Source organism: Hakea prostrata, chromosome 6 (genome assembly GCF_041222555.1).
Source record: "Hakea prostrata isolate BN-2017 chromosome 6, UWA_Hpros_2, whole genome shotgun sequence".
Taxonomy (NCBI): domain Eukaryota; kingdom Viridiplantae; phylum Streptophyta; class Magnoliopsida; order Proteales; family Proteaceae; genus Hakea; species Hakea prostrata.
In genome coordinates, this window is record NC_142605.1 from 20,580,030 (window position 1) to 20,597,711 (window position 17,682).

General features: G+C 40.9%; 1 protein-coding gene across 1 annotated transcript; it reads left to right on the forward strand.

Moving 5' to 3' along the window:
• Positions 1 to 499: 499 nt before the first annotated feature.
• Positions 500 to 17,032, forward strand: LTA2 (2-oxoacid dehydrogenases acyltransferase family protein). The gene is made up of 6 exons (XM_089158678.1): positions 500 to 1,698; positions 1,793 to 1,984; positions 2,123 to 2,210; positions 2,317 to 2,387; positions 2,483 to 2,566; positions 16,284 to 17,032. The coding sequence occupies exons 1-6, from the start codon at positions 772 to 774 to the stop codon at positions 16,386 to 16,388; spliced, it is 1,467 nt and encodes a 488-aa protein (XP_089014804.1). The 5' UTR covers positions 500 to 771; the 3' UTR covers positions 16,389 to 17,032.
• Positions 17,033 to 17,682: the final 650 nt, after the last annotated feature.

Below are 17,682 nucleotides of genomic sequence, written 5' to 3' on the forward strand. Positions count from 1 at the left end.
CAAACAATAAAGCATAGACATTTAGTAAGTGTTTGGTTGTTGGATTCTATAGAATTAGTTTTGATAGAATCCTAATTTAGAACTTAAAAACCCATTTGGTTAAAAACCCAAGGCAACTTTGTAGCAGTTCAGTGTAGGGGCATTGAAGGTGCCTCGACAGTTATCTTGAAACTTCAAGCCATTAGAGATGGCATGCTTCTAGGCTTCTAGCTCTTCATATTGGGGATCTTGATATTCAAGTGCACTCTAATTTTAAACCTAACTTTATTAGGTGTTTATACCTCATTAGATTGGATGGGTAAAGGGTTATTATTAGAAATCTCAAAAAAAAAAAAAAAAAAAAAAAAAAAATAAATAAATAACCAAACCAAACAAACACCAACAACACTGGGGAAATAAAAAGGTGATGGCTGGAGCCGGGACCCCTTTACAATCCTTCGTGGTAGTCATTTGGCGAAAAAATGGGACACAAAATATTCAAGTTTAAACATGGAACTTCTTCGTACAGGAGAAATACAGAATTGAACCAAAACAGTTTCAGAAAATCACTTTGTAAATTCCGATCCACCATATTAGATTTTAGAGATGGGCGATATAAACAATGAGCCAGCAGTCCAAAATCTCCAACAACCTCGCCCTCGTCTTCTCCGCCTTCTCTCTCTTCTCCATTTAACCATTTTAGATTGGATTGATTAGATTAGATTCGACTTAGATAGAGGAGCAACGGAGCAATAGTGAGAAGTTGAAGAAACCCAATTCTCTGCTACAGCCATGGCTTCTTCTCTTCTCTCTAAACCCTCTACAAGCTCCAAGACCATTTCATTTTCTTCTTCTCTGGCAAATCCGCTGCCATGGCGATCATCTTCCGTTTCATTCCTTATCAGACCTCGCAGAAAGAATTCAGCGGTGCAAGCCAAGATCAGAGAGATCTTCATGCCAGCTCTGAGCTCTACTATGACCGAAGGAAAGATCGTCTCTTGGGTCAAATCAGAAGGCGACGTTCTCTCCAAAGGTGAAAGCGTCGTCGTCGTTGAATCCGATAAAGCCGACATGGATGTGGAGACATTTTATGATGGAATTCTCGCTGCAATTGTAGTTGGTGAAGGAGAATCAGCGCCCGTGGGTGCGCCGATTGGGTTGCTCGCCGAATCAGAAGAAGAAGTAGCAGAAGCTAAAGCTAAAGCTGCTTCTTCGTCCAAGATCGCTCCGTCAACCCCTTCTCCTGCTCCAGCTGCTCCAGCACCATCACCTGCCACTGTTCCATCTCCATCTCCTGTGGAGGTTGCTTCGCCGCCTGCTTCTGATGGCTCAAGGAAGATTGTTGCTACGCCTTTTGCAAAGAAGCTTGCGAAGCAGCATAAGATCGATATTGGATCCATTGTAGGGACTGGTCCATTTGGTCGGATTACTCCAGCAGATGTCGAATCAGCAGCTGGAATTTCTCCGAAGAGTAGTACTAACATGGCAGCATCTGCAAATGTTGCTTCTCCTGCTGCCCCTGCTTCTCCTCCTAAAGCTGCTAATGGTTCTGCTGCGGCTGCCACTGCTTCGCTTCCTTCGGTTCCCGGTTCTACTGTTGTTCCTTTTACGACAATGCAGTCAGCTGTATCTAGGAACATGGTAGATAGCCTCTCTGTGCCCACATTCCGAGTGGGCTACCCTATTATGACTGATGCACTGGATTCTCTGTATGCGAAGGTAAATTTTTTATAATTGGATTATGCCGTCTAATGTGTTTAATGATTATGTTTGAGTTTTGGGGGCTTTAAGGTGAATTTCTGTATGAATTCAGGTGAAGCCAAAGGGGGTGACCATGACGGCTTTGTTGGCTAAGGCTGCTGCAATGGCACTGACACAGCACCCAGTTGTGAATGCGAGTTGCAAAGATGGGAAGAGCTTTACATATAACAGCAGTATAAATATTGCTGTGGCCGTGGCAATTGATGGTGGACTTATCACTCCTGTTCTTCAAGATGCTGATAAGGTCTGTAATCAGTTCTGTGAGTAAAAGTTTATGGAGATACTCTAATAAATTCGCTTAGACATTATTATTATTATTAGATTGGTTTGGCCATGATGGTCGAGGGTTACCTTTTATCCTGAAATTTATCTTCTAATGCAGTTGGATCTTTATCTGCTATCCCAAAAATGGAAAGAGTTGATAGATAAAGCTCGGGCTAAGCAGCTTCAGCCTCATGAGTACAATTCAGGTTCTTATGTGTTGGGTTTTTGTTTTAATGATCTGTATTTTTCATCCTCATTGAAACTTGGGTTGAGGTCCAAAATGAAATTGAGTCTTAATCATTACACGTGTAGGGACATTCACTGTATCAAATTTGGGCATGTTCGGAGTGGATAGATTTGATGCAATTCTTCCTCCTGGCCAGGTTAGTAACCTGTTAGATATTTGTTGGATCGTTAGGTTAGCGAATTGTCTTTTGCTCACTGAATTCTTAGCCTCTTACATTTATGTTTTCCACAGGGAGCTATAATGGCTGTAGGAGCATCAAAGCCTACTGTTGTTGCTGATTCAGATGGGTTCTTTAGCGTGAAGAGTAAAATGCAGGTAAGCTTGATTCCAACACCCATCCCTATCCCCCCTCCAGGACCCAAACCAATACCCAGAAATATAAAAATTACCTGCCGTAATGGCATGATTTTTAGATCTTTAGATTAACAATGTTGATCTCTAATAAAAGCTGTTCTGCATTTATGTTCTTTGATTGAATGGCATGAGACTCATCACCTATAAGGTGATGAGCAATCACATTTGGGGCTTGAATACAGAAAATTAACAAAAATTAACAATAATACATTTTACTTAAGAGGTACACACAGTGCTAGTGACCACCACAATGTGACACTTGATTTTGAAGCATTAGATGAATCCCATTTTAACTTTTGAGGTGGTCATATGTATGGTTTAGGTGGTTAGTTGCTTGGTTGCTTTTCATTGCGAGACTATCGATGCCTTTGAAACCTTAGTTCCTTTAGAGAGGAGTAGGATATCTCTTTGAGAAAAGGCTGGCTCCAAGTCTCCTCACCTCCATATCCACTTGGGGTTTGAATATAATATCCCAAAGATTGGTTGCAGAAGTGCCACTGCCACATTAGAATGCCATATTGCTGCTCGATGCTGTCTTCCAGTCCTTGTTCAAATGCTCTCAATACCTTTCTCAGCATGTAAAATCAATGCCATTTCACCATTCTTGCTCCTCCTGGTGGTGCTGGCCTGCCCTTTGCTAAGATTCACTAGGGTAGTGGTAAATTAATCACTCAAAAGTCTTCTTACAGGTCAGTTGACAAGTATGTATCACAACTCCACGTTTATAGTCTCTGAAGTCATTTTAAGTTGTTGGTGGCATAAGATGTTGACTTCTATTCACTGGAAGCGGTTGTTGCCCAAACACGTGAACCTATTACTCTTATAAGCTGCAATATGATTCCAACTGAGATATTACTTGAGAAGCAGGACATATGACATGTTGTTGGACTTGAATCAAATTGCTTATTAGCTTGTATTCACAAGTGACCATTCATTTGTATGAGGAAAATTCAATGTTGATGTGCTTTCGTTAGTGGGCTTCCCCTGCAGCCCCCCTTCTCCAGAGATCAGTAGTTGAACCCCCCCCCCTTCCCCCTGGCATTCCTTTGAAGCTGCTGGACTCTTCTGCCCTAGTTTACTCTCAAAGCAAGTGCTTTCTTTTTCGGCCTAGCTGTAGCTACACTATTGTGCTATTAAAGGCTGGGGGCAGCAGTATGGTGTCAGTATTTCCATTCAAATTCAAAGCATCAAATAGCGTAGCTTGTCTGGGAATGGTGCTGTGAGGGGTAGAAAGAACCAGGCTATGACTTGGCCTGGGAAAGGAATTCGGATTCCTTATGTTATTGAATGTGTATTGTTGGATGTAAAGAAGCTTCTTGGAATTAGATTCAATTGAACCATGGTTACCAGGAACAATTAATAACAGATTTGTTGTCCTTCAAAGGAAAGGAAGACATTTCTAATCACCTACTCGTAGTTGTCATGGCATCCTGGAGGATTAAGGTGTTCGAGGGGGGGAAAAAGTAAGGGTGATACAAAGGTGATCAAGGTGACACTAGACAACTAGGAACCAAAAAGTGCCTGGATGCCTTTGCGATGCCTTGATAACTTTGATCCTACTATCTTCAATATCATGAGTAGGATCTACTCTCAGACTTTTTGATGTAACTGATACACATGCATCCTTTTAGACTGATCAAACTGAAGCCGTAGAAGAGAAGTTACATGGGGAATGGAACTCCCAAACCATAAGGAGATCTCCCTTATGTCACAAGAATTGGAAAATGAAGATTGACAGGCTTGAAGGATTTATGGGCCCACCTGATAATCATCCCACTCCCAATTAATGATTCTAGATGGAGTTGATTCTTTGTATTCCATGATTTTGTAAGAGTAGTATTGCTGTCTGGTAAACATTTTTGTAATCAATTATAGAATAGAATTAGATCACAATCAGACGTGTGTTCAGCTTGGGGCTTTGCTGTTACAGAAGATCATTGTGAGTGCTCTATGTGAGAGAGATGGGGAGACCTGGAAATTCGAGATTGGATCTAGCATCGGTTTTTTTTTTTTTTTTTTTTGGGGGGGGGGGGGGGGGCTCGGTGATGGAGATGACAATGGCAATTGGGGGATTTTAGGAGAAACATGGTGGTTAGGCATCAAGAGAAGAAGAATAATGAGGTTGAGAATCAGGCTTCAACAAATGAATTATTGGGAATGGCTCATGTTCCCAGTCGGTTTGTTCTAGAACAGTTGAGAATGAAAAAAAAAATGTTTGGTAATTTCTATTCTGGGAGATCATGGAAATATAAAATTAGACTAGGTTTATCAAAAAGAATTTGCTGGTGAGAAACCTTGAAATGGCACTAGGAAATTGGACATTGGCACTTCCAGGTGCCTTATAGCAGGCTTTCCTTAACTAAGTTTGCCCCCACCAATAGATGCTGGATGGTTACGGCTAATTTTCTCTCAGGATGCTAAGAAAACCCAACTGTTGTATTTTAGGTTTCGTTATGCACAGACAGAACATGAAACTCAGAGTGCAAGAGAGAATTTAGTTACTCATTTTTGTGAAAATTGAAGTGAAAATAGATTGGCAGGGAGACACCTATATGATATAGTCATGTCTCTGTACGTATAGGTACTCTCTGAACAGGTACATCTCTGCAAGATCAAATCTGTACTGTTGGATCATTCAGATGCATGACCAGTACTCCAGATTTAGATCTTTTAATCCCACGGTTCTAATCTTATCACCTCTAGTTTACCATTGCCTAAAACAAGCAGTCTAAATCAGATTTTGCTCGGAGTGATGCAAGAAGATTTTGTAGGCGGAGGGATGTCCGAAGATGCTGATGGTAGGGGGGATTTGAAAAAGAAGAAAGTAGAAGGGCATTGTTCGCAGCGAAGGGGAAGGTGAGGCAGAGAGTCAAGGTTACAGAGAAGGGAGAGGAGGGAGAGGCAGAGGGGTCAGGTTGCAGTGATGGGGAGGAGGGCAGAGGGGCCAGGTTGCAGCCAAGGCGAAGGGCAGAGGGCCCAGGCATTACAGAGGGATCAAGATGCATCAAAAGGGAAGGAATGGCAGAGAGTTCAGGCTGGCAGCGAAGGGGAAGGAGACGCAGAGGGGTCAGGTTGCAGCAAGGGGGTAATGTAATACTGTATTTGATTAATCAAAACAATAGCCAAATAGGACCTTTCATAGGGAATCAAGTTCAGATTTGATAGACTTAAGATGAAACAGAATTTAGATGTGAAAGAGGGCTGAAACTAGAGTGGTATTGTAAGGATAATAGCATAACAATATGGGCTGAATAGACAATATGAGGGAATTGAGAATAACAATGTAACACCCGGGTTTCACACCGCAAGGCGGAGCAATTGGATCGAACACTAACCTACCTTGATCAAACACAAAGAGTCTCCATAGAGAAGGAATGCTAACAAAGCAATTTGATTTCAATTGATGAGTTATGTCTTCACCTCTTACATAAGTCTCTTTATATAGCATTCTAAAGAGACATAAACATTAATGGTAACATCCAACCACTAGCTAATACCACCTACCTATTAATAACTCAACTACTACATAATTCTTGACAAAGGAAAACTCCTTTGACAATGAGTTCTTTTATTTTCAAACCACAGTCCATTTTATTGACTTTTCAAAAACTAGACTTGGGCTTAGGTCTAGACTATGAAGTTCAACATATGTGGGCTAATTGTAACCCACTAAAATAGTCCTAGCCCATGAAAGCCATGAGATGATTTAAGTGATAGCTTTAGGCCTTTGATGGGCCTAACCCAATGGACTTCTTCTCTTTTAAATATGTCTTCAATTTTGCATCAACTCTCCCCGGCTTGAAAACATTTGTTTTTGACGAATGGATGAATGATATGTAATGCTCATACCAATCGGATCGAGTTTCGCGAGATTTTCAGCATGAATCCAAGTGCTATCATGTCGTGGATGGTTCTTCCATTCAAGGAAAAAATATCGATCGATATGGAAATTTCGATTGAAATTGGATACTTTTTATCTGACTCTTGAAAAGTCAATTTCGAGCCTCAAATGCACTCAAATTGATTTGAATTTTTGCATACTACCTATTTCAAGCATGATAAACACTATAGAACTACTAATTTACTAAAAAACTACTGAAAATGTAACATCCAACATTCCAAGTATATAGTACATGAATCAGAGAAGAAGCGGGAATGTTATTACTTAGAAGTCTATTCTATTCAAGCCTCAAGGTCTCCCTCTTCTGTTTGCACCCCATACAAATGACAATACAACTCCTATGATGTTTGCCCCATATAGTTTTGGACATAGTCAACAACTGCATCTCTGTACGTGGCCTCATCCACATGTATAAGATTTCCTGACGGTGGGAAGTTGTGAATCTCCAAAGGAACTAGTGGTGGTGGGCCTTGTGGCTGTGGAATAGTGTGGAAGATCTGCTCAACAAATGAAAGAGCACCTTCGCTCTCAGGAGAAGGATAAGGATACTAATATGGTCCCATTGACTGACTCCGATAATTGACAGTGGGAGGGACACCATAAGCTTCATAGACTGCTCCATAACTTATGGCTCCACTAGTGGCTGACTGGCTTGACCCTGAATCTGATAGCCAGGAGGGACACCATATGGTCCATAACCATAAGTCAACTCGGTAGAACCAATACTCTCCACAGTAGTATCATATGAGGACTTTGTAGGCCTATGCCATCCGGATCCTCTGGAGGTGGAGGAGTCTTTAGCATCATCAATGCTCATCGATCTCATAGATCCCATCAAGCTCTCGGCATTGGGTGGACGGTAGGACCCATATGATGGTGTGTCCACTGTGCTATAGCCGCGCTGTCTCCCCTTCCCCTTCCTTGAATATGTAGAGGAAACATTTTGGCCTCGAGATGCAGTTCCAGTATGGTCTGAATCCTGTGTTGTGTGGGTGAACTGACTCTCGCCTATGAATCTTGGTGGTCGTCCTCCCCACCCTTGACTCTCATGTGGTGGTGGTGGTCTGTCCCTAGGATCAACTGAATCCTAATTACGAGGTCCCACACCCTCCTCATCCCCTCCATCATCACCGCCATTGTCATCATCACCACCATCGTCGTCATCGCCGGAGGCCTGAGTCACCTCATCCTCAGTGTCGGATCAGAGAATCAAATCCTCACTCTAGGTGGATGCACTAGGGTGTGGCACGAAGGGACGGGCAGGCTCTGCATGTGCCCTCCCCTCTTGGGCCATGAAGTCATCCACATTAGCCCCCATCTCCTCTGCAATCTATCTACTGGGACGACCTCCCTGCTCATCCTGCAATGCCTCTCCACTGTCCTTGATCCAGTCAATTATTGGGTTATCATCATCACCCATCTCAAATATGTCGGCCAACTCGATATTGGTGCTCTCTCTATCCATCCCCTGTCTAATATGGTCCTCTCTCAGTCTCATATTATAATGTATGTAGACAAGGTCCTCTAGACGCTTCACACCCAATCGGTTGCGCCTCTTCGAGTGAATGAGGCTGAAGGTGCTCCAGTTTTGCTCACAACCAGTGGCAGAACATGTTTGGGAGAGCACTTTGCTTGCAATCCTACTCAAGTGGTGTGAATCACGTCCAAATTTCAACCACCTCTTAGCTGTAACAAATATAGACTCCAAGTCATTTTAATACTTAATAACAAAATTAAGATAGAATATAATAATTAAATGTATAATGAAATAAATGAATGAACTTACTCGCAGGGGCGGTTTCCCTTCCCGATACGGCCACAACACGACCGAAGCTCCCAGTGGCATCCCTAAAAGCCTTTATCTAATGTGTACAGAGAAAAAACAATAATTAGTTACTAGGTTAATGACTTAGTATTAAAATATGAATTGTGAATATCAAATGATTCAAATCACTATCTCACCTCCACAAGGATGACTGCTTGTTTAGCTGAATCCGGTTCGAAGTCTCCACTATAGTTTGGACAGCATCCATCAAATCTTGCCTCATCCCAAGATTGTCCTTGTAATGGTACTTGGGATTTAAATAGTATGCTGTGTAAGAAAGAGTATGTCATACAAGCCTTATGCAGTGGATGCTACAATATAGACTCCCATCTAATGTCAATGATTTGAAGGACTTTCTTGTTGCCACGTAGGTGGACCTGAGCAACTTGCTGCTTCATCCCTCTCTCTGCATTAAATATGTGTGCTAGAGTAGGTTTTCTCTGCTGATCTACCATCCTCAACACATTCACCACAGGCTTAAGCATTTTCACCACTGTCCTCACATTGTGCCAGAAAGTCTCATCGAGTATGGTCAACTGTGCTGTCCTCCCACTGATGAAGAACCCTCCCAGTTAAACCACTCCTCTAATGCAAACATACTCCTAAGGCCAGTCTTCCTACTCTTAAAGCTCTGCAGTGCTATCTAATTAGTAACAAATCTTGTTATGCCTGGCCTCACTAACTCACCCTAACACTTGTCCCTCATCATCCTTAATGCATAGGTGTGGTTATATATGAAGGTGCTAACATGTCAAGCTTGCTCCACGGTCTTTCTTCACAAGCTTGACCTTTCCAATGTCCTTCAACATTAAGTTAATGCAGTGAGCAGCACAAGGATTCCAAAAGATCTTATATCTGTCCATCCATCAAGGCATCAAGCCATCAATACAAAGTTATAAAGTGTACATGTATATGTGTAATGTAAATATATGTATTTACAAATGAAAGTTAATACTATATGTTTAAATATCTGAAGTTCTCCAGCATCTTCAACCCAACTTTCTTGTAGTTGGAGCCATTATCAGTCACAATTTTAATAACATTTTCCACTCCAACCTCCTTCACCACTTGCTTCAATAATTTGTAAATGTATTTTGCATCATTCTCACTGGTTGCATCTACTGACTTGAGGAACACTATCCTTCCATCACAATTCAACATGCAATTGATGATGGATTGTCTAGTGGGACCAGTCCCAACCATCAACCATCACAATCACTCCATAATGATTCCATATGGGCTTTAATCCCTTAATGTACTCATTTAAGTCCTCTTTATGCTTAGGCAAATACACATTATATATCTCATATGGAGTGGGGCCCTGTACACCACTCCCAGCCCTGCCTATCTCATTAATCATATCTCTATAATAGGGCCCCTAGGCTGTATGTGCTAGAATACTATGGTAATAGGCTCATTTGGAGAAAACCATCTCCACTTTTTCCTTTACACTCCCCCACTAGTGCTTCAACTTTCTCTTTTTATGCTCAGGTCTCGCAAATAGGGCCGGATCATTGCGAAGAATCTCAAGATCCGGATCTGTAGGATGTGCTGACGAAGCTCGACCCCTTGTAGGGGCTCGTGGGATAGGAGCCTCCTGCCTCACACTCTGAGTCCTCCTCATAGGGACTTGGGAGCCACCTGTGCCTTCCTATACCTACTGGCTCTCTAGAGGACCCACAACCCAGACCCCTCTGTTGCCTCCTCATGTCATCAATCCTTTGTTACTCCCTACTCATCATCATCGCCCTCTACTGATCGGCCTCTGGATCAGGGTCACTCTCTCCTGGCTCATCCCTACCATAATTCTCAGGATTTGGAAGGTCATCTAAGCAGGCATCCTCAAACTCATCCCTCTGTGTTCTCTTCTCTTTCCTCTTTTGCTTTCCACCACTAATATATGAGGCCATTGCCCTCTTGACCTCTACGAGCACCTTTGGGCACCCTGTTACATCCCTGTTGCCACCAGCTAGATGCAACTTCAATCTAGTGGCCCCACCTCCTCTTATTTGTTTCTTACAATAATTACAGTCGCTCTTCCTCCTATCAGTTGTCAGTGGCCTCCCATGTTCCCAAGTTATGTCTGACATCTTTAAAAGAGAGTGCCTGATACAAGAAACACACACTAAGTATCTTGAAAAGCTCCACAATATGCTCCAAAAATGACATACATGCTTCTAATAATAACCTCCTATTTTTAAATATATATAAAAAAAATGTATGACTATATTAGTATTTTTTAATATATAAATAATTTTAGAATATAAAAAATACACACAAACTATCTTAAAAATATCCACAACATGCTCCAAAAATTGCATACATGCTTCCACTAATACTCTGCTATTTTAAAATTTAAAACATAAATTAATTAGTTTTTTTTAATCTTTAAATATATATTTAATACAGTAAAATTACATAATTAACAGAAAAAAAATTAATTCAACACCATCACAACAATATGGTGTCTCAACTCTCACATACATTCATTTGAAGCTTATACATGTACTATACATATACATTTTTTAGCAATATACATAATTTAGTAAATAATTTTTAATAACAGAAAAATAAAAAAATAGTAGGAAGAATCAAAAAATAATTTTGACACTACAAATTCATAGATCAACACTCTAAAGTAAACATACATAAATTTGAAAGCAATCTAACATGATTTAAGGCACAAATGAAACACAAAATAAAAAAATGAGGAAGTTGGTTACTCACCTTGCAAGATTTGAGAAAATGCACAAATGGAGGAGCAAATCAAGTGTTTGAAGGAAATGGAGTTGTAGAAATTAGGTGTAAAAGGGGATGAAAGCAAGAGAAATCACAAAAAAAAGTCAAAAACCAGTCGAAATGCAAAGGGCGATATTGCTCGGTAGGTCGAAAAACAGCGATAGGTTGATAAATGGCTCGATTTTGGGTATTTTATAACTTACGCAGGTATCGTTTCGGCCCGATATGGTATCGGGCCGATATTTCGACTTGTATCGATCGATATATTGGTCGATACGAAATGATATTTTGCACTTTTCGTTCCTACAACTGTATTTTGTTTCGATTTCAAAATTTGCAGACATATTGATCGAATTTTGTTCCATGCTTCCATTTGAACTCGCCCTTGCCTTGCATGAAACATTCAGTAATAGGTGCCATGACTGCACTGAAGTTTCGAATGACTTTCTTGTAAGACGAAGCAAGTCGATGGAAATTACGAACTTTAATGATTGTCCTTGGGTTAGGCCAGTCGATGATGCTTTTTATCTTCTTTGGATCAACTTCAACCCCCTGTGTCATAACCCTCATGAAGGCGCTAGATGCATTCGGTCAGACCAAAAGGCATGACTTTCCATTTAAATAGTCCATCCTTGGTTTTGAAGATAATCTTCCATTCATCTCTAGGCCTAATATGGATCTGATGACAACCACCTCTGAGGCCTAATTTAGAAAATATCTTAGCCCCGGACATCATTTCTAACATGGCATCAAGCCTCGGTTTAGGAAACCTATACTCGACTGTAATTTTATTGATTGCTTGACTGTCCACACACTTATGCCATGAGCTGTCCTTTGGAGTGAGTAATGTCGGTACAACACATGGACTTAAGCTCTTTAGAATGAATCCTTTATGTAGGACTCATCCACCCGTCGTTTGAATTCATTGTGCTTTGCTAGGTTGAGGTGATAGGCCGGTAGGTTTGGTAACACCGAACCCGATACCAAATCAATGGCATGCAGAATATCGCGCATAAGAGGTAGCTCATTAGGCAACTCATCAGGAGCCACCTCAGGAAAATCTGAATGTAACTCTTTGATAAGTGGAGGGAATGTCACCTTAGGTTGAGGGGTAACTTCTCTCGTAACAAGAGCCAATACCAGCCTTGTGTTATGGCTAGTGTGAATGAACTCCTGGTGTTCAAGCTTTACCTTTTGAGAGTCACCAACATGCTTATTGAATGAAGGTTGTTCTCTAGTGAAATAACTCCATATGTGCTCTTCGAAGGTTGGTAGCACAATTGGAATCCTTTGGGGCCCTCTCCCTATATTCATTCGGGTAGGAAAGTTGGCTAAAAAGTGAGTTGAGTGGGACTCTTCACCAAGGGAGGTTGTGGAGCATGAGTAGAGGCAACAACTCTAGCCTCCATTGCTGAGAACCTCTTTTCCACTTGCTTGTGGCTTGTAGTAATTTGGTTGCTCAATTGTTGCAACATCCCCATCATTGTTGCCATAAGGTCAGTATCCAATCCAGAAGTTTCACTCCCTGTTATGGCTCTGATACCAAATAATGTAGTACTGTATTTGATTAATCAAAACAGTAACCAAATGGGACCTTTCACAGGAAATCAAGTTTAGATTTGATAGACTTAAATGAAACATAATTTAGATGTGAAAGAGGGCTGAAACTAGAGTGGTATTATAAGGATAATAGCATAACAATAGGAACTGAATAGATCTTCAAAACAGGGGCAAAATTATGATGAAGAAATTGAAGGGACAATATGAGGGAATTGAGAATAACAATGTAACACTCGGGTTTCACACCGTAAGGTGGAGCGATTGGATTGAACACCAACCTACCTTGATCAAACACAAGGAGTCTTCATAGAGAAGGAATGCTAACAAAGCAATTTGATTTCAATTGATGAGTTGTGTCTTCACCTCTTACATAAGTCTCTTTATATAGCATTCTAAAGAGACATAAACATTAATGGTAACATCCAACCACTAGCTAATACCACCTACCTATTAATAACTCAACTACTATATAACTCTTGACAAAGGAAAACTCCTTTGACAGTGAGTTCTTTTATTTTCAAACCACAACTCTTTTTATTGACTTTTTTCAAAAATTAGACTTGGGCTTAGGTTTAGACTATGAAGTTTAACATATGTGGGCTAACTTTAACTCACTAAAATAGTCCTAGCCCATGAAAGCCATGGGTTGATTCAGGTGATAGCTTTAGGCCTTTGATGGGCCTGACCCAATGGGCTTCTTCTTTCTTAAATATGTCTTCAATTTTGCATAGGGGGGGAGGGGCAGAGGGATTAACGGCGACTGCAGCTGAGGAATCTGCGAGCAAAGAGCAGCATCCATAACCAGATTGAAGAGCTTCAGTACTTCCTGGAGGCAAAACAGAGGTCAAATTCCTTCCAACTTGCGATGATGTCGAGAGCAATGGTGACCATGATGGTCATCATGGGTGCGAATGGATGCTGGGGAGAATGGTGGTGCGGACACTAGGCTTGTTCAGCAGTGCAGTCTCATCCCGGGAGCTAGTGGCTGATGTGGTAGTTGCAGCAGTGAGCATCAGAGAATTGTTCCTAGGGCAAGAGAACTTTGCATGCCCAAATAGCTTGCATTGGTCGCGATTGGGCCCTGAGGTGGGGGGTGGGGGAAGGGAAGCCAGACATACCTCACAGGCTGTACGAAGATGTGACCGAACTTATCTTCAATGGAGACAGAGGGAGTGGACATGACTTTTGCAGAGATTTCACACAGAATCTAGCATAGGAGAGCCTGCCCATCCTTCGAATGCGAGCATCAGATTGAAAGGGGGGGGGGGTTTCAAGTACAGACCCGATTCTGACTCGGACATTTCCTGTTCCAGAACTCAAGGGGGAGGTCTGGAAGTGTGGCCTAGAGTGGGAGCAAGCTGAACTCAATTTTGTTGAGCTTGGATGATGGTTGACCAAAAAAAAGAAAAGATAGAGAGACAGAGCTTGGATGACAGTTCCGATTGAAGTAGGAGATGGGCTTATCAAGTGCAGCTACTTTTGCATTCATAAAGGAGAACTTGAAAAAGAAGAGACTGTTGGGGAGGACGTAGACATCTAAATCTTCCTGGGCCTTCTATTGCTTGGAGAGGGAGGCCTTTGCAATATTGAAGGGAGGTCTGGCTTCAAGGAATTGACCAACAAGAGCACAGTGCCCCTGTTGAATAATTGGTTTGAGAGCAGATGCAGCGCAGAGGGCTCGAGTTGAAGATCCATCAGAGTGAAGGGGACAAAGTGAAGCCTGAGATCGGAGACACCGGAGGATGAGGGGGCAGAGGTCAAGAAGAGTGAGGTCCAGGTACTGGGTTTTTTTTGTTTGTTTTGGGTGGGGAAGAAGATGCAGGTAATGTGGTTATCGTCAGAGGTCATCAGAGATCTACATTTGGAGATTGGTTGACATTCCCTTGACAGTGTTGTTTGGGTCTCTCTTTTTTGTTTTTCCTTTACTGATTTAGTCATTCTATCATGAGTAGAATCAATTTCTTAACCCTTCTTCCATTATTACTAAATCTACTCCATGTTGATTCCCTTATTTAACCTTTCAAGCCATGCTCCAATGGCCTGAATACCACCTTTAGTTACTCTAAAATCAAGCCATCCTATTGGCGTGATTTGAATCTTCACCAACTCCTTTTCTTCTGCATATTGGATTCCCACAAATACAAATTGCCACTGCACATTTAATTCATGCAAATACAGCTTCCTATCCCTTTGTAAACTGGTTTTTTGCCACTATTCTGCTGTACATTCGATTCCTATAACACTTTGCTGCTGCACATCCAATTCTCACAAATTCAGATTGTTTTATCTTTGTGTGGTCCTTTTCTGCGGCAAATTTTATCCCACAAACAAAGCTTGCTGTATTCTTGTGTTTGACCCTGGAAACCAATTTCTGTTTCGCAGGTAATGGGGATGAAACCTTAGGGGAGTTTTAAAATAACAGGTTTTGACCAGTGTTGACAAGAATTTGATAGTTTTGACATACTTGAACCAATTTCAACCAACACAGTTCCGGTAGTTTTGATCAGTTATGATGAGCCCATCGTTTGTCAAGTTTTATACCACCATCTTGCGTGCCCACATACACATAAACACAAAGTTTCGGTCAGTTTCAATCAAATTCTGGTTTCTGGCTGACTGAAACCTTGGTTGGCACCAAAATCTTTATCCTTGGTTTGGACTGATATGTGTTAATAGAACCTCCTCATGCTGTGCTGTGCTCTTCCCTTTTATTTTTTATTTTTTTCTGTACTGTTCTAGTTGTGCTGCCATCTTATCCAACTTTGACCTGCTGGTGAATACACTTTCATCAGCTATACTGCTGTTCTGATCAGCCACCACTTGTGTTAAAGCTGATGATATGGATTTGGAGGACTAAAGTATATGATCTGACTGTATTTTGTACTCTTTTAACACTTCTGAAGAGAGATAAATTTTAGAGCAAATTGCACTGGCACCCAAAAATGGAGGCCTTAAAACACTGACACCCACTTTATGTTTAAAAAGCACAGAGATCCCAAAATTGGATTTTTATTGGATATATTTGTCAAATTTATCACTGAAAACAGTTAAATTACTATTTATCACTGGTTATATCCCTATAATAAATAGTGTCTAAAAGGTTTTCAGTGATAAATTTGAAAAATTTATCCAATAAAAAACCAATTTGGGGTTTTTGTGCTTTTTAAACATAAAGTGGGGTGTCAGTGCTTTAAGGCCTCCATTTTGGGGTGCTAGTGTAATTTGCTCTAAATTTTATCATATTTTAACAAGTCTTTTAGATGATTTAAAACCATTTATTAGCCTCGTTCATCTCACAAAAGAATGTGCTTCTGGCATATACTGTTTTTGACCAAATTAGAAACAACAAAGAAAAAGTTTATTTAAATTGCTTAGTGCGTCTGAAGGCAGTGCCTTTCTCCCCCTTTTCTATGGAAGAAAAAGCATCTAAATGCAGTTAAAAAACATGCTCCATAGTGCATTTGTTTTCTGGATTGGTCCAAAGTGTTCTCCCTGGCCTTTGAGCAGTAGCTTGTTTTGGAGAAATATATCCATCCCACCTCTTCCCCTTCCGTCCCACCTCTGTCCCCTGTTTCTGAAGTTCTGGATACTGTTTATGTTACTATTTGGAGTTAATTGTATAAGAATAAAGACAATGATACGTGTACGTGCAGGTGAATGTTACTGCTGATCACCGCATTGTCTATGGGGCTGACTTGGCGGCATTCCTTCGGACGTTTGCAAAGATTGTCGAGAATCCTGAGAGCTTAACATTGTAGATGTCCAACTGGAGTTTATCTTGAGATTTATGATTTTGAGCCATTTTATTGGTGGAAGGGGATGGTTTATGCGACCTGAAATTATAGCAGTTTATAATTGTCCAACAAATACGTCATGGTCTCAGTGGTCTCATTGTATCTTACTCAAATGTATTGCTAAGAAGGGGTAGCTGATCATTTTTGTTATTTTATTAAGGATTACTTGGGGAAGTTTTGACAACCATATTTTTGGACAGATCTTTCGAAAATTGCACTAGAGCTCAGAAATCCTAGTCTTCCAAGTAGAATTAATGAGAAGTATGGTTTCTCTTTCTTGGTTGTGTCCATCTGGGATTCTTTATTGGCATTTCTACTTGGATGATTGAATTGTAGAGCAGTTGATGAAAGTAAACCTGGAACAATGAAGTCTCAAGCCATATGCATTGTGCACGCGTGCCAGATTTTGGCCTACCATTTGATGTGATTGATACCTTGAAAGCCAAAGATGTTTCACTAGTTTGTTACATCAGTGTATGAGAGCTTCTTTCTATTTTTCTGGGTAAAGGAGAGCTCCTTTAGATATTCTAGGTAAACTTAGAGGTGTCTCTTTTGCCCTGCTTGTCAAAGATCCATTACTTACTCTTGCCTGGTCCACATTTCTGATGGGTTGGGTTTCGCGGGATTGTTTGGGGATGATTTAAACCCTAATTTAGTGAGTGTGGCTGTGTGGGTGACATTTTGCATAGCGTAGGCCCTCCTGACTGTTTACTCTCACATAGAACCCGAAAGGAGCATGAGAAGTTACATAGCGAGCGGATATTCTGGTCGTCTATGGTTTGTTGATTACTCTTTTAGGAAACATTTTTTCTGTTTTCATGTGCTTTGGAAACAAAAAAAAAAAAACAATTAAATTGTTTGATAAACCGGTTTGTTTTTCTGTGCTTGAAAAATGAAACAGATATAAATCACATTTGAAGAAACAATTTTTGCAAAACACGTCAGAGTGTTTCAGAAACAACTTAAACTAAAAGTGTGCCCGATAGAAACCTCAACCCATTCTATTTTTTCTCGAACGGTGGTAGCTGAGGTCGTCTCTGTTCCTCCATAAGCTAGCTTCTCATCCTCTCTTCACTGTCTTCTCACTCTCACTACCTCTTTTTGAGATCCGACTCTGTTCATGTAAGTATTTTGTTTAATCGATTTCTTCCGATGTGGTTCTGCTTCTCTGGTTGTTGTTGTGTTTCCAGTTTTTCTTTCTTTCGGACGATTATTTGGAGATGGGTAAGCAGAATGTGCAATCCCCAAACCCTATATT